Source organism: Aspergillus fumigatus, chromosome 1 (assembly GCF_000002655.1).
Source record: "Aspergillus fumigatus Af293 chromosome 1, whole genome shotgun sequence".
Taxonomy (NCBI): domain Eukaryota; kingdom Fungi; phylum Ascomycota; class Eurotiomycetes; order Eurotiales; family Aspergillaceae; genus Aspergillus; species Aspergillus fumigatus.
Genome location: NC_007194.1, coordinates 314,264 through 331,472, shown reverse-complemented (window position 1 = coordinate 331,472; position 17,209 = coordinate 314,264). Strand labels below are relative to the sequence as shown.

Below are 17,209 nucleotides of genomic sequence, written 5' to 3'. Positions count from 1 at the left end.
CGCTATGGGATTCTCAGATCTTGAAGTTGTGATGAAGCGTCTTCTTGACGAAGACAAGTATGCAGACATGACAATATCTTGTCCAGGACGCAAATTTAAAGGCCACCGTGCTATCATTTGCTCTCAGTCACCCTTCTTTGATGCTGCTCTAAAGGGTGGATTCCGGGTTAGTGGAGTTCTGGACTTGGTTGTTGCAGTCATGGTCGTACTTCTGACAGTCGTTTTAAGGAAGCGGAATTATCACAAGTCGACATACCCGACGATGGCGATACTATAGCCTGCGTTCTGTCATTCTGTTATACCCAAAACTACGGTCAAACAAGTGATTCTATTGATTCAGCATCGGATGAAATAGCTCGCAATCATCTTCGAGTAAATTTAGCCGCCGATAAGTTCGGGATGTTTCCTCTCCGTGAACTTGCAACAACCCGAATTGTGAAATGGGCAAAATCAAATTGGAGAACGGAAAATTTCCCCGACGTCGCCCAAGAGATATGGCGCTCTACCCCGCCTCATGAGAATAAGCTGCGTGACGAGATTGTGGAGATCGTCTCGACCCATGTCCAGTATCTTTTAAACCAGGACAGTCTGAATGATATTCTTATCAAAAACCCCAAATTTACTGTGGCGGTCTTGAAGCAGGTGGTCAAGGAACTGACTAATCCCGGGTCACGGCGGTTTGTGCCTCACAAATAACCCGTACCGATCCGATATAAAGTTCTAACGGCAAGACGGGTGTGTCAAAGCAAGTCACGTTATCTGACCTGAGGAAGCACTTAAGCAACGTCTAGCCACGCAGTGCTCGTCCGTGTTCATATTAATCACATGGCATCCTTATCGGTTCCAAAACTGGGTCAATTCCCCAGATCCTTCCAACATCCGACTTTAGGACTTGTCAGTCCCACTCGGGCAATTCTGTTTTTGATCTCTTTACTCCCTCATGGATACAGCCAACCTTGGCAGAAGCAAGCCTAAGAGGTCAACGACGTCTATAAAAGCCTGGACACCTCGCTTATTTTTACTGATATAAATGTTTTAAAAGAACGTGTGGAATTGATTGCTCAGTCCGAAAGTTTACCGCCGTACTGGACCAATGATTGAAATGTTACATGTTTTTTGACAGAAACTAATAAAATGAATGCCACTGTAGGCGACTTCTCTATATAGCGACTATGGCAGCCTCGACATACACCCATCACTAGTGGTTCCCACTCTCCTTATTTTGCTCCCGGTGCTTGAGCCAGAGGCTGATGTCGCTAACGAACTTGCGCGCGGCACCAATCTTCACCCCCTGTTTGACAAAGAACTCTGGGTTTTCACCATGGATTTGTTTGAGGTCGAGACAGTTGTCCAGTGCTACATCACGTGCTTTCTTGATATTTGCTTTGAAGGTCTCAGCGCTCACTCGTGACAGATGCCAATCAGTATATTCTTCCACTGCTTGATCAAGTAATCCGGGAATATCAACTATTTCACCCTGGGCGGTACTTGGATTTGCTTCAGCACCCCAAGAAGAGATCGATGGTTGAGATGACTGCGCCGGAAGGACATTGATGTTTATCTGCGGCGGCATTGACCCAGTCGAGCCATTGGTGGATTTATTTTGTTTTGACAGTCGCTGACGCTCTTCAGCATACAGCTGTTCACGTACATTGTCAGGAATATCATCATGTGACTCGATAATGCCACCTTGCTCCACATATTTGACAAGGGCTGTCAAATGATGGGTCCTGAGTTTGTAGTGCTTCTTTCCCTCCGGATCCTGCCAGCAGTACTGCCCCTCATGGTGGCAGGGTGGTCCAGGGCATCGCATTTTCTGATATACATCTCGCCAAACTGAAGGTTGTCGAGAGGAATCTTCAGCATCAATTCGATCATCCCGTTCACGGAGCATCCTGTTGGTTGCTGAGGAGCTTCCTCTTTTGTTAGTTCTTCTCGTCGGGGGGCTGTTGTCCTCCATATAGTTAATAGAGATAGAAATCCCGAGTTTTTTGTCGCACTGATGAAGCAGATTCTGCCACATGAAGATCTGCCTATTTATGGCTGTCCAGTCAATATTTGTCTTCTCGAAGTGTTTTGTAAGATCACGCTGTGAGCGGCCGTTTACAGAAACCACAACAGAAGTATCGTCTGGCTTCACACGCTGATTATGGTTTACTTTCTGACGCAGCACACGTTCAGCCTTCTGTTTAATCTGCCGCCAGTATGAACTGGGTCTTGAAACCAAATCTTGTTCTGTATCCTTTGCCAGGACCCGGTGGTTAAGAGTCACCCTCCACTCAATCACATATGGTATATAAGTCGGGTGATCATCGTCTGTTGCCCCATTATCCGATTCAAGATCGTCAAGGAAGCGCAGTCTACTAGGTTGAGATTGAGGCAGGGGCGTGGAACGTTCACCAAACTGATGGGTGGGCGAGAGGCTATATTCAGATGGCGTACGTTCACGGCCGAAGTCACCGGGGGTAGGGGCATACGAAGGAGAGTGCCCCCAAGTACCAGCTTGAGAGGCAATATAGTTGTTGAGAGGGCTGGACGTCACCTCATCGATGCAAAAGATGCCGCCGAGAAGCCTAATAATACAATCGCAATATGTTAGCTTCCAGATAGTGATCAGACAGTGGATTTATCTTTTACTAAAAGAAAAACAAATGCTGACAAGCCGAAAAGAATGATGAGCAGGGTCATTTGTGCATAAGTGAACTGTTTTTCTGCAAGTCCTATCCGATTGCCTGATATGGGTGCCGCCGCTTTTATGAGGGCCGCACGTGAGCGCTCCGTGAGTGCTACAGAACACTCACTGATTGCTCACTGAGCACGCACAAAGTACTCCGGCAGTCCCCGGATTACCCTTGTAGGCTCACTGACTCATCAGGTGAGCGGCTCCTGCTCACTCCACTTTGGCACTCACGTGACTACTAGAGGTCTTTAAAACTGAGTAGACTAAAGCTCCCTAGTCTATATGGCAACAACCCATAACTTTCCTGAGGGCATCACAAAGACAAGTGTTGATTGTCATCTTTTGGTCACCGTGTACTACATATTACTAGAAGATGCTCTCCAGTCGGACTTGGGCAAAGTGGATGTGGGTCCCTACCACTAACAGTGTGTCTAAAATGTACTTCGCCCTGACTATAAATATGAACAATTCATACGCCTTGATGTTTCTTACTTCTACATGCCGTCTTCCATGCATCATCTACTATATTTTCTTCCCTGATTCCTATACCAGTGTCGCTTCGACTTCTCCTGACAATGGTCGCACGCTCTGATTCATGGAAGGCTTTGCAGCGTGAAAAGAGACGGCAGGCTGAATGCAAGCTTCGTCAACAGAGGGGATATGATGCAAATGCCCATGAACAGGAAGATGCTGAACGAAGTAGGGGTAGAGCATCAGGGGAGACGAAAAACAGATATCGAGAACGAGTGCGTAAGTACGAGGAGTAAGTCACTAATTCCTAGGGTGTATGCCGTCCAGGTCTCATTTAATCATCAGGTATCTTATCCAGCAAAAGAAGGTGCCTGAAGGATATGAAGTTGGGGATGGGCACCCAGCTCCTACAATACAAGAGCTCAAACAGTTTTTCCGCTGGCTCATTCAAGGTACGCAAGGCAGACTTGCTCCTGATGGAATACCGACCAGGGACACTGTTTTGAACCGGGCTCAAGAATTCGTCCCGGGCTTCTACATTGTGACCGGAAATGAGATTGCTCGTAATGATCGAGACGAACTCTACCGAGTAAGTGTTCTTTATGCTCTCAAAGAGTGTTTCTGATTGTGACAGTGGATTGACCGTGACTTGGTTGAAAAAAAATTCCTGTCAACGATCACAAAGCCAAAGTACAATTTCCAGCTGAGGGATTTCGAGCGCGCCATCGTTGTTCTCTGGACTATTGATGACCCCTTTTTTATATCGGGGCGGTATCGCGTTGAGTTTCATTTTATTACTCTCCAGTTTTTATGCACAGGTTCTCGGGTGTCCTCTTTCACACCTGCATCCACAAAAAAAAAGGATGATGGACGAGGGCTCCGTTACAAAGTAAGGGCTCTATCATGCCTTAGTCCACTTCTCAAATGCTAACGCTAGTCAGAATATTGAGCTCGTATTATTTCGTGCTGAGAATGCTCCCTGGAGGATTGGATGGCGGCTTGACCAACAGTTCGTTAAAAACAACAAAGATCCCGAAAATACGGTGTATGCAGATTACCGCCCACCTTTGGTCTTTTTGTTCCCTGAATCTGCTTGGAATACTGATATAGATATTACTAGGTTCGGCACTGCCATTTGGGACTGTGATGAACCCATCTATTCAGGGGCACTGTATCTCCTAGCTCTTGCCCTTGCCGATGATGCTCTCTATGGGTTTTCATCTCCTGAAGAAGTCTTTGAGCAAAGGATACCGGAGGGGGAGGACGAGCTGGTTCTCAGATGGAACAAAGAAGCTGAAGATCGATGCATTATTAGAGGCGCCACGGCAGGCGGGGTCAGTGAAGACCCGTTAACGAAAGAAAAGTATCAAAAAGATTTTAGGAAAATCCTCGCAAATGCCGGTTATTTTGTGACTGCCACGGTTCATGCAATGCGTCGCGCATTGGGGAAGGCTGTTAGGAGTCGGTCTTCTTTCCCGTCTGAGGTGTCTTCAAAGTTGGCTAACATCTTGCGCAGACAAGTACTCCTCCGCTCATGTCGCCCAGATCCTGACACACCAGTCTAAGTCTGTTTATGGAAATGACTATCTCGCCAGCTGTTCTGGTGTGGATGTGTTCAATGCTTTGAGAGGTAGACTCGCCGACCACACTCACATTGAATATTTTCAGGGCTACGGCCAATTTCATGAACATGGCCTCCCACGCCAGCTGCCTATAGAAGAGGAACAGAAGATCAATGCGGACCCGCATCTGGTCGCCAAAGCAACGGAAATTCAGAATGCTAAGTATGACGAGGATACTAAACGCCTGAAGTACGAGTACAACGTCCTCAAGAGAAAGATCTATGCCAAGGCGCTTCAGCGGTATCAAACGGAATGGGTCCGGAGTCAACGTGACTGGAAAATTTTGACGCGAGGCCGAGAACGCCCAGAACATACTCAGCAAACTGCGGAGAAGCAAGCTCAATGCAATCTCATGCCTGAATTAGGCCGCTTGGCGGCCGTTATGTCGTCAAAGGAGTCTCTTTCGTTTGATGAAAAGGTCGTTGTGGTGAAAGATTTATACACTCAATGCCTCCGCGACTTTGACGTGGTGTACCGTCCGGGAGAGGAGCCCGTCGAGGGCCGATGCCCGGTGAAAAGTTGTGGTAAATATCTGGAGACGTGAGCCCGCCTGCTGATATCATATAAATGTCCTCTACTGACCTTTTACAGGCTTCAAAAGGCCGAGAGGAGCAACCACATCCATAGTTGTGTTCGAGGAGAAGTGTCTCGTACTAAGCAAATTCCTCCCAATCACGTCAAGTATTGTTGGGAGTGCTTCGCCTTCTATAATGGGAGGAGCCCTGAGTTCGAAGAGCATTGTGCGAGCCATCTCCCCTCAATGACTAGTCAGCATTACGAAGTGATAGTGTATCGCAATACTATCATCCGTGCCGGATATTGTATTGACTGCATGTGGGATAACGGAAAAAGCGCTGCCCGCAGGATGACAGCGTTTGATAGAAGCACAAACCTGAGGAAGCACCTGGATGATCATATCAACGAAAAGTCGTGGCCGTCAAAGTGCTCTGACCCTCTTTGTAGCCACGTCTCTACTGATGAGCAGCATTACCGGCGACACCTGCGTGACGTACACCATTATAACAAAGCAATTTGCGTGCCATCTGAGAAGACTCTGAAGAAGCGATCTTCTTCTGAAATTGACGAGGAATCTGTCGTGGACGGGAACTCACCAAAGCAGCGCAGACGTCCTTGGAAGCAACAGAAGAATTCTTCGTCGCTCTCACATACTAATAGAAAGGACCTGAAAATAATTCTATGGGAACCGCCCACAAAACAATCCCTGGCCATGCTCCCTCCCTCCGCCGAGGCAGAGCATGAAAGTGAAGAGTGCCCCAAGGATCTGGACTCTCAAGCGGTCACTCACTTCGAGTACTTTAATAAAACGCTTTGTAGAAGTCCAGATGATGACAGTATCCACTCGGCCTTAACTGAGGTTATGGATGTCACTGATAGTCCTTGCCCCGCAGCAATCAGTTCTGTTCCCAGCGCTACCGTAATCGACCCGCGGATCCTGGATATATCTACCACTAACTTAGTCTGGCCAGAAGACAAGCACCAACACCTCGATGAGTGTGACCTCAGAGAACAGTTGACAAGCAGCTCTTTGGCAGAGAGGCGCGGGATCGATTCGCCATCTTAAATGTTGTCTGCAGGTCCAGCCCCGGACAGTACTAATTCTCACGGCGACAATGTTTCTGAGACCGGCAACGCTCTCATTTTTCCCACATCGTCACCTCAAAATCCACTGATCCAAGAGCCGCTGCGACGATTGACAAGAGATAAATTATCAGCGTTTGCGGAACTGTCTGCGACTACCCAAAACTCGCCTGGCGTGTGCGCAAGCGGAAGCGAGATAGAGCCAGGTCTAGCATCAGCTAGGCCATTAACGCGAGCCAAAGCAAGAGACCACGCAGCGAAGATCCGTCAGCATTCTACAAGTACCCATATCTCGGCTCAGAAGACTAGAACTTACAGCCAGAAAGAGGATCAGTTACTGAAAGATCTAATGAGGAATGCAGGGCGTGTTGAAGGAATAGCGCATGTCTTTCAGAGGCGTTTTCCGGACCGATCCACAGCTTCCCTTAGGAAACGTTGGTTGCAAATTCAGCCGCGAGTACGGTGGTCGACGAGGTCGAGACTGCTTAGACATGTATCATAAGCGTTGCTAGACTTGTGTACAGGTTACTTTAGTATATCGTATCCTCATTGTTATACAGGCATTGATTTTGCTTACATCCAAAATTTTTGCTTCCAAGAGTCCGATATCACAACATCTTATTAATACTGCTTCCGGGTATAGTAATGCATAAACGGGCTACAGGATCCAGGATCTCTTGTCTCTCCTGATATGAACAACATGCCAGACGCATGCGTAGTATTAACAGTGGGAAAATCAAAAGTGATCATTTCTGTAAGAGTTATGCATATTTTGTGCCGACGTAGTAGGGCAAGAAGAGATGCGTGGCCACCAGCTAGGCTCGACTCGTTGCTAGATAGCTGTTTCCGCTTTGCGTTCAAATACATTACCTTACGAACTCCGTCTCTGACGATATGTACCTTTGCACAGCCACATAACATATCTGACAAAACGAGACGACCAAGTGGAAATATAATGTTGGTAATCTGTGGTCACATAAAGTTACCATGTATGTCATGTCATGTATTGACCATGCATGCGTCTGTCTCTTTTGTCTATATGGACCCTTTCCCACTAGTTGCCATCTCTTTTATTCCAGCGTGACCCATCTACGTCTTCACATATTTCACCGTTTACGCGTTTTCTATCCATGGGTGAATGACTGATCTCTCGTCGGACCCTCCCTAGCCTGAGAGACTGTTTGCACGCTTCCTTCAAGTCTGTATTTCTCATCCTCAAATTTCTTCCTTCCATAACTGTCTCATGATCTGTCAATGCCACTGGCACAAGGTCTTGATACCTGTGGTAGACTTGTCACATTCTACTGGATCTTCTTAATGACAATTTCTTATTATATTGTCAATAACATGGAAACATCTCGCCGCTGACTTAGATGCGGCAGAAAGACCCTCCCCGCCAATTTACTTTCCGGATATCGGGAGCACAGCACCTGTGACTAAGGGACGCATATATATGTAAAGCCAGATCTTCCATATCCCCACATCCTCGCGATCGAAAGCCATCTAGGACGAGTCCTCCAGGCATAGGTAAGATAGACTTCTACAGGGTGACATTTCGAAGGGTAACCTTGGTCGTTTCCAAAATTCCATCCTGTGGCTTTCCCTCATCGTATCGACCATATTACGTTAGCCAGTATATTTTAGGCAAGGAGGCAAAAGGAACGGTCCTACGGAGCAAGAGGGCAATATGGCGACTGCTTTCTCAGTCGGAAAGATTTCTTAATGCACGCCGGAAATACTACTGTATGGGTTGCACGGTGAGATTCGTGTCGACGCAAGTTACGATGACCTGCGCCATACAGTGGACGAAGAAGCCCTGAACCGAGTCGGTTCCCCGAAAGCAATATGAAGCATGCTTCTATGACCACCCAGCTGCAATTTAAGTTTTCCGACAAATAAAGGCCAGAGAGAGTATGAAAACCACGATGAGAGATTCCGAATGTCGTCGGATAAACCGCACGAGCCCCCAATGATCAGCTGTTGAATGGAAGCCGGTAAGGCCTAGTTGTACAGTATGCAGAATGTGATGAGCTTCTTCCCCACTTCAGAGTGGAGAACGAAGTCCGTGGAATGGTATACCGGAAGGATGCATATAGGAAAATAGCGAAAGCTACTCACTGCTCCTCGAGAAGGTCGCTCATGTGAGTGTTCGTCGCCCTAACCGGATCGCGTACAGCAGCTTATGGTTGAACTGATTTGTCAACACCAAATAACTGGTAGGTTGTGAGTAGAATGTTGATGGAAGGGGGATGGTTGAACCATGTCCATGAGCACATTATGCACTTAGAGCGGGCCTGCTGGTGGAGTTGTCAGCGTCAGAGTCGTTGAGCATTTTGAGGTAGATGCGAGATGCGTACACCCAAGGATGATTGAACCTTATCAGCTGAGTATTCAGCACGGTCAATGAGCGCGCACTGCCGCTCTGAACATATACATTCCAACAGAGCCTCCGATATTTGCGAATTTCAACACTCTGAGCAAGACTGTGCTATCCGTCTATAAAGAACGGGTGGTTGAACCATGTCGCTGATGTCCCGAGTGTGCATTGCTGGGTGAACCATGTCGCGTAATTGCCCTATAAGCTCGCTGCTCATCGAGCCTTCACGGTTGGCTGAACTCAGTGGTTGAACGTTGATGCTGAATTCGTTAGTCATCATTTGAATTGCGCTAGCCGTATTAGTTCCAAAGGTTAGCTGGGCTTTTGGCGGCTGAGCAGGCAGGTTCACCAAGTGGCCGATGTGGTGGCGTGGCCAAGAAGTCAGTTCACTTGGAGCCACGACGCATGGACTGATCTAGCTATGGGCTTTTCAAAAATTGGAAAGCAATTTCGGATATCGAAGAAGTGTCGATGAATCGCTGCCAGGTTGAGCGATTTCTCGCCGACTACCTTGCTGGTCTCCCGAAACTGGTGCAACATATGCATCGTTGAGTAGGATGGGCGCGCTATACCGCCATGACAACATTTTCCATTTTCCACCCACTCTTCTGCGCATTAGCTTCCTCTTGCAAAAACGGTTCTGTAAGGAGTACGATTCCCCAACAGTGCGTAGAGGTGCCTGCCCTGCCTGGGACTTTCCTAGGCGCCTGACAACTCCGGCACGAGTATTTTTCCGTTCCGTGTTGCATATGGCTTGAGACGGGAAATCGAAGCCGGACGCTGGTCAGTCACACATCATTCCCCCGACTTGAGCACGCTACAGTTACGCTGGGGCGAAGGAGAGGACGAAGAGATCGTCATCCACAACGTGTACAACCCTGTCCCTTCTATGGAACCGGCAAACAGTACCCTCCCGGTGCTCCGGACGGCGATGGAGCGATGGCGACAGGCAGAACGGATCGTCGTGGGAGACTTCAACTTTGCATCATCCATACTGGGGTGGCTTGATGGCGCAAAGAGCGGACCCTGAAGCAGAGGAAACGCTACGACTGATTGAGGATTACGACTTAGGCCTCCTTTACGAAACAGGAACCGTCACCTTCCGATCCCGAGACTCAGAATCGACGATCGATCTCTCGCTAGCCACACCTAGACTCCAGGACAGTCTCATCCGGTGCCTCCCACGAGATGACCTGGATCATGATTCGGACCACATCCCTCTAGAGACAGTATTGGCAAAGCCAACCCGCGAGCGCACATTTCCGGAGAAGTGGAACTGGGAACTTACCGACCAGATACGGCTCCACCGCGTCCTGATACAGAATCTGCCCGAATTGACGACGTTGACCACAGAGCAAGACATCGACAACGCCACCCAGGCTATAGTAAGTGCCGTCCTAGTAGCAGCCAACGAGTCCACTCCCAAAACGCGAGCCAGCCCGCGCTCGATACCAGGGTGGACAAGAGAATGCAAAGAGGCGCAGCGGCTCGCCCGACGCCTGAGACGGAGGTACCAACGCGAACGAACGCCCGAGGCCTGGGAAGCATACCGTCGCGCAAGGAACCACAAAGCTAGACTCATCAGGAAAACGCTAAGAAATCACCACCGGAAACGGGTCAAAGAGGCGACGAGTTCCCTAGACGGCCTATGGAGGATAGCAAGATGGGCCCGTAGCAGAGGGCCGCGAACTACACTGGTACCGCCACTCCAACGGCCGGATAGAGGATTGGAACCAGATGCAACTAAAAGGCTGGAGATGTTCAAACAAGCCTTCTTCCCACCACCCCCGGATGTCGACCTGACTGACATCGAGGGCTACGAATATCCACACACAATACATCTACCGCCGATCACTCTGCGAGAGGTGACGGAAGCGATCCGACGTATGCCGGGTAAAAAGGCGCCGGGAAAGGACACCATCCCAAGCCACCTGCTACACCGCATTTCACCATATATTGCGAAGCCCCTCCAGCACCTCTACAATTCGTGCCTCCGGCTGCACTATTGTCCCCAACACTTTCGAGAATCTGTCACCGTGACGCTCAGGAAACCCGGGAAGAGCGACTACGGGCAACTGAAGGCATACCGACCGGTAGCGCTCCTGAACACGCTAGGCAAGGTAATGGAGTCAATCCTGGCGAAGCGGCTGAGTTACGTGGTCGAGAAGTACAATCTGTTACCCGAACAGCACATGGGAGGACGGAGAGGCGTGTCGACGGAGAAGGCCGTCCACGTTCTTCTAGAGAGAATACACACGACCTGGAAATTGACGCCATCCCATGTCGCCAGTGTCCTGTTCCTAGACGTTTCAGGAGCGTTCGATCATGTATCACACACGCGGCTGCTTCATAACCTACGGAAACGGAGAATTGATCGGGACACCGTGGCATGGATCGCAAGCTTCCTCGGCAATAGGACAACCACCATACGAATGGGGGACATAGAGTCCGAACCGTGCACGGTTGCCGTCGGAATCCCACAAGGCTCACCACTCTCGCCCATACTCTATCTCTTTTACAACGCGGACCTCTTGGAGGCCGCGGCTGACTGTGATGTACGAACATCGGGATGGATCGACGATGTCTACTTCTTCACAAGGAGCACTTCAACGGAACAGAACTGTGAAAATCTGGAACGGGCACACCAGAGAGCCGAAGAATGGGCAAGAACCCATGGGTCGAAATCCTCCCCCGCGAAATACCAGCTCATGCACTTCACCCGCGCTAGGGCAAAATTCAACGAGACGCAAACCATGACAGTCGCCGGAGCAGAGATCAAGCCCGCCAAGACAGCCACATACCTGGGTATCACGCTCGACCCTGCGCTCCGACCAGGTCAAACAGGTCGAAAGGAAAGCAACGCCATTTCTCAAAACCCTCAACACGCTAGCCGGAAGCACTTGGGGCGCAGGCCTAATACAGCTACTGCGAATCTACCAATCGGTAATCATTCCAGCACTCCTCTACGGATGCTCAGCATGGCACGCCCTCAAGCACGACGGCGAGCATCAACAGACACGTCTACGGAGTCTTAATAAAATCCACACCCGAGCAATGTTGGCCATTGCTGGCGCGTATAGAACAACAGCAGCAGCAGCACTAAACATAGAAACATATCAGCTTCCAATACAATGGCTGTTGGAAAAACAGATGCTGGAGACACTGCTACGGATTGCGACCAGCAGAGCCAGAGATCATATACGGAACGTACGCGGTGGTGAGGAAATAGGACGGGGACGTATTCGGCCGGACTGGCGCTGCTGGGAGTGGAGCCCACTACAGAGGATCGACGAGCTCGCCATCCGGAGACTGGGACAGGTCAACTTTGGGAACCTGGAGTGCATCCAACCATATATCACGGCACCATATTGGACACCACCGGACGTGACCATCGATGAGAGCGCGGAACAAGCAATAGCAGAGCATGATATCATCGCTGCTCACAGCCAGACGGCGGTAGCAGTGTATACAGACGGGAGCGGGATCAACGGCAAAGTAGGAGCCGCGGCGGTATGCCCGCAATACCTGGACGCGCGGGCGACCTACATGGGTGAACAGTCAGAAACCACAGTGTATGCGGCGGAACTGCAAGGGATCTTCCTCGCCTTGATCATCATCATAAGGCATCGGATTTGTCGGGCGGTGGTATTCACTGACAACCAGGCAGCCCTGCGCGCCATACAGAACCCAGATAGGCGGTCTGGACAATATCTCGTAGAGGTGGTCATAGCGGCCCTAGATAAAGCAAGGGAAGGTGGACTCATCATCTCCTTTCGATGGATACCGTCACACTGCGGAATCGAAGGCAATGAGTTAGCCGACAAAGCAGCAAAAGAAGCCACAGGTTTGCGACAGGTCCGTGGACACCGTGGCAGGGTGAAGGAAGTGATGACCACAGCGACAGCGCCAAGGCCGGTCCAACAGAGACTCCTTCGTTCGGCAGTAGAGACCAGAATTCGGCAGGTGGCAAATAACCAGTGGGAACAAGACTGGCGAACAAGCCCCCATGGCCGGACTGTATATGAGCTGACGCCGAGCCCAACGAAGCAGGTCCTGAGGATACACCGAGGCCTTCCTCGACCCCTCAGTACGGTGATCGTACAGATGCGCACAGGGAAGATAGGGCTCCGATACTATCTTTATCAACGAGGGGTACCGGATATCCAAGACGGAGACTGCCGTTGCGGAAGGGCCACCCAGACCGTACGGCACGTTCTTCTCGCCTGCCCACTTTTCAGAGACCTACGCCAACAGTATCTGATGAAGCCAGGTGGAGGATTAGAAGGAGGAGGAGATGTGAAGACGATATTAAACTCGCCCAGGCTTGCGGTCCGGGCGGCCAGATTCATGCTGCAAACAGGGCTTCTCGGGCAATTTGGAGCTGTACGGCAGGACGAAATAGATGAGGAAGAGCACTGAGGTCAATGGGTACATTGAAGCCAAAGGGGACTTGGGGAACCCTGGGCAGACGTCCAGGCAAGCCCTCAGTCAAGCCAAGCATTAGAGGTGTAAATAATTATTACTAATCGCTCTCACCGCCCTTAAGCGGTGGGTCGATTCCCGCATAGCCATCGACTATGATAGGCTGGGACGGCGAATGAATAAAACTGCAAACTGCTTGAGACGGGAAGCTGCATAACAAACACCCCTCGTTTCCTTGCCAAAACTCCCGGCCAACATGGCAAAACCAGTGTCCATCCATACACATCGGGGTTCGCAGGCATCGTGCAATTTGAATGCGGATGAGAGCACGCCCCCAGAACAGCACAAGTTTCCTTTGACACCTCCGCCAACCGCAGAACGCCAAGCATACGACATAGTCGTTTGCGTGTGTTTTGAGAATATTCAACTGCATCCGCAGCGGTTCTGGTCCAGTGGTCTCACACTCGCCAAGTACTAAGTTGCAACGCGAGCAATTTTCGGAATTACTTTCTCGACTTAATAAGGACGAAGAACTCCACAGTTGCGTCAACGACAAAGTACGGTAAGTTGTCTCCAGTCCGACCCTTCACTTTTTGTAGCTAAGGTATTTAGCTGGGATTACGACCCGGAATCTGAGCAGCTCCAGATTCGTATGCCAAGTCCGGTACATGACTTCTTTGTGGCCTCCGTCGCCGGTGAAATAAGTAAACAACTTCAGACCATTATAGACGAAGGAGGGCCTGCCAGCGAATGCAGCGCTAATTACGAATGGAGGATCTTCACGGATTCTTCTGCGTGCGGATAAGTCCGAGGATGGACAATCAGATGACACAAAAATATGCCTACAACGCCAACCGGATGCTCAATTCCAGCATTGTTTGGCAGCATATCCTGGTGTAGTTGTTGAGGTCTCATATTCACAGAATGGAACCTAAGGAAGTTGGCCTGGGATTATATCATGAACTCAGAACGGAAATATAAAGGTCGTTGTTGGCATAAATGTCAAATATGATGGGAAAGAGTATACTGTATCTTTGTGGCGTCCTGCTTATGTGCAGGAAGAGGCGAGGAATTTGATGTCCTGGAAGTCGACCAAGTCGTTGAAGCTGAGATAAGCGGTCATCTGCCCTACGGAAGGATTGCGCTAGAATTTACCAGGTATTCCGAACGCAAGATGGTCGTCCTGCAAACAAGGGCAGGCGTCTTAGTCTCAACCTCAGTGATTTTGGTCCTGATGAGCTATCCGACGGGTATGAGAGGAAAGAGCTATCCATAAGCTACGGAACTCTTGTCAACCTTCTCAACCGCACAGAGCGGATTCACCAGGCAAGAGAGTCAGCTCCCGGTCTACGCGGCATTGAGTCGAAGCGGCCGATCAGGAAGCGGAAGTTGAGATCATCATCTCCGGCTGAGCAATTGAGGTCCGACGATGAGGCAAAGCGTCGCCGCCAGGAAGCGCAAGCGGAGGAACGTACTGCTGCATCCGACAAGGATTACGAACCGCCGTCATCCAGACGAAGGGGAGCTGGCAAACCTTAGACATATCCTTTGTTTAGGCGTCGATTTCTTGTCTTCCCTTGGTACCAGTAAACACATCTGGGTGAGGCAAGTGGCCCGAAAACAACACCCAGCAACCACAACGATGACTTGTCATACTACTTCACACTCAGTCGGGGCATGAGGGAGCGTCGGCCGTCTTCATGCGGATACTGTCGTATACCCAGTCTCTAGAATGGTTCGCTCTTTTTTGACAATCGGTCTTCGAGAACCCGAGATGTCGCTGCCCAAAACCAGCAGGACGTCAGCGCCCCGGGATGCTATGAAGACCTGCACAAATAGCGTCAGACGATGTTTCATAATGCTGGCTGTGTCACGCGCCACTTTGATGCCGTTCATCTGAAGGAAGAGCCGCTCAAGTGTAACTGGTGCGAAGTGATCTTGTTGCATAAAATGGCATTCCAGCGCCACGCGATTGATGAGCATCGGGTGCGCAGTCGCTGGCGCTGCCCGACCCCGACGCTTTGAGCGGGAGAATAATGAGCCAGCACCATGCGCGGCTTGTCTATAATAGATTCTAAACCATGCAATTGTCCCAGAGTATTTTCCTGTTCTAGTTTACCGGTCGAGGACTCTCTATAATGTATCGATCGCCCGCCATAGAAGAAATGCACCGATTGCCTGGGAACTCTAGAACTACAATGTTTCTGGATACTGGCTTTGTACAATATCATTGAATGGAGGGGTACAAAAAAATTAAGATTAACGTACTTCTCGAGGCTGACTCGGTCTGTTGGAGGAGCTGTCTGAAGTGGACAAAGGATCGTTGAGTGAATCGGGTCTGGTGTATTTCGCGACTAGTCTTGGCCATCTTTTCCCATGCCGTCTAAATATTGAGGTATCTTTGACCCGCACATGTCATGTTTGGTCTCCAGTTTTGTCAATGCCGTCAGCAGCGCGCTCGGGGGATTATTCAGGGCACCGGTTCTTTTGAAGCTACCACCCTCTTCTGCCTTGCCCATATCCCACTGGACCACTCCAGGAAACTGATCAACCGGCGTACTAACCACTACATCTCCAAGCCTAACCTTCGGTGGATACCGCCGCCAATTCCAACCATAAGGCCGACCTTGATGGACGGGAAAGTGCCAACCATCCGGGTCGCGACTGCCGATGCTGAATTAGTGCCGTACTTGCCTTTCGGTAAGCAGGCTATGACAATGTTGTGCCTCCCAATGGATTCTAAAGTGTATGTGTTGTGATCAGTTGGCGGCTTCGGTAGATCATAGTGTATCTGATCTAGCATTGCCGTTGCTGCGGTTTGCTCCTTTGGCAGCGCGCAGACCCATCCCACAGTGTAATCATTATGCGTCAGCTCTCTTGAATGAGACGTGCACTCTGCATTCCTCTTGTTCTTGCCGGACACAGGTTCTTTGTCTCTGTTCCTCTTTAACATGATTTGATCGTTCTGGAGGTTACAGGCAGCTCGTCAGTCGACAGATATTGATGGCTCGCTTATGCTGGATCGCTTTCGACTGATCAAGAATATTAGGTCTGCGTAACACACTGGCTACAGTGGATGCCTTGAAAGACGGATGACCCATTACGGATTGACAGTGTTAAAAGTGAGTGTAGGTCATCAGCAATAGAGACTATGGTAGCTGCATCCAATATATGCCTATTTACAGCCAGTTTTTCTGATCAAGACAACTCATATAGGACTCGGGTCACGTGCCTCTAGTAGACGATTAGGTCAGGTTCGGTAATGTCGCATGACTCCGTTAGCTGCGCAAGTGGCAGCTTTCGGGAACCGTAGGAAATCGCGTCGGGCCCCAATGCAACCATCCTTACCCCTCCTTGCCCCTCCCGGGATATACCAAGAACAAACAAACAACATATTATGAGAGGCCACGGTCTCAACTACTTTTCTAGAGTCCTCATCAGACTGTGCATGGCATAAGCACTTGAATCCGCTATGCCTGAACCACTTTCTCTCTCCCTTAGACCCATTATAGATAAGATGGGGAGCCTTATCAGCGAGGGAAAGGTAACAAAAACAGCCTGTGCCGGTGGATGGCGGTACTCTGGCGAAAGTTTTCTAGAACAGATCGCTAAACTAAAAAAGGCGATGACTGATGGCGGTAATGAAGTGAGTGATGATGTGTTGTCGTCCATCTTTCCTTCTAATGAAGCAACGCTAGGTTGTTGAGTGCCATGCAACTCATTTTACCCGCGGCGCAAATATCGGGAATCCTACGAGGAGACTAATCCTCATCCAAATACGTGGAACCTCAATTCTTGACCCCGGCGGACTGTTATCACCCGGATCATACCAGTACCTGGAAGACTCTCGAACGCTTATTTCCGAGGATGGGAAAGGTGTTGACGTTGGCGTCGTCGTCCTTGCAGAAGAAACAACTTTTACGAAGGTGTAATGGCAAGGAAAAACACCTTCAAGCAGAGTGAATGTATAATTAGAAAGAGATTGCTCGTATAGTTTCAAGTTTCAGAGTATACGGGAAATGAATTGCTAAAACGCGG

General features: G+C 49.7%; 4 protein-coding genes across 4 annotated transcripts; 2 read left to right on the top strand and 2 right to left on the bottom strand.

The window, feature by feature from the left end:
- Nucleotides 1-1,198: 1,198 nt before the first annotated feature.
- AFUA_1G00910 (uncharacterized protein) lies at nucleotides 1,199-2,688 on the bottom strand (the record flags this gene model as incomplete). The annotated part of the gene is made up of 2 exons (XM_744748.1): nucleotides 1,199-2,573; nucleotides 2,660-2,688. 2 exons carry the CDS (start codon nucleotides 2,686-2,688, stop codon nucleotides 1,199-1,201), a joined length of 1,404 nt encoding a protein of 467 aa, XP_749841.1.
- Nucleotides 2,689-3,255: 567 nt separating this feature from the next.
- On the top strand, nucleotides 3,256-6,355 carry AFUA_1G00890 (uncharacterized protein; the record flags this gene model as incomplete). The annotated part of the gene is made up of 6 exons (XM_744746.2): nucleotides 3,256-3,443; nucleotides 3,497-3,740; nucleotides 3,786-4,062; nucleotides 4,262-4,612; nucleotides 4,668-5,313; nucleotides 5,365-6,355. The coding sequence occupies 6 exons, from the start codon at nucleotides 3,256-3,258 to the stop codon at nucleotides 6,353-6,355; spliced, it is 2,697 nt and encodes an 898-aa protein (XP_749839.2).
- A 3,401-nt stretch (nucleotides 6,356-9,756) lies between these two features.
- On the top strand, nucleotides 9,757-13,168 carry AFUA_1G00880 (uncharacterized protein; the record flags this gene model as incomplete). The annotated part of the gene is made up of 2 exons (XM_077803770.1): nucleotides 9,757-11,692; nucleotides 11,727-13,168. 2 exons carry the CDS (start codon nucleotides 9,757-9,759, stop codon nucleotides 13,166-13,168), a joined length of 3,378 nt encoding a protein of 1,125 aa, XP_077659943.1.
- Nucleotides 13,169-15,525: 2,357 nt separating this feature from the next.
- AFUA_1G00850 (uncharacterized protein) lies at nucleotides 15,526-16,124 on the bottom strand (the record flags this gene model as incomplete). The annotated part of the gene is made up of 2 exons (XM_744744.1): nucleotides 15,526-15,730; nucleotides 15,757-16,124. The coding sequence occupies 2 exons, from the start codon at nucleotides 16,122-16,124 to the stop codon at nucleotides 15,526-15,528; spliced, it is 573 nt and encodes a 190-aa protein (XP_749837.1).
- Between the last annotated feature and the right edge of the window lie 1,085 nt (nucleotides 16,125-17,209).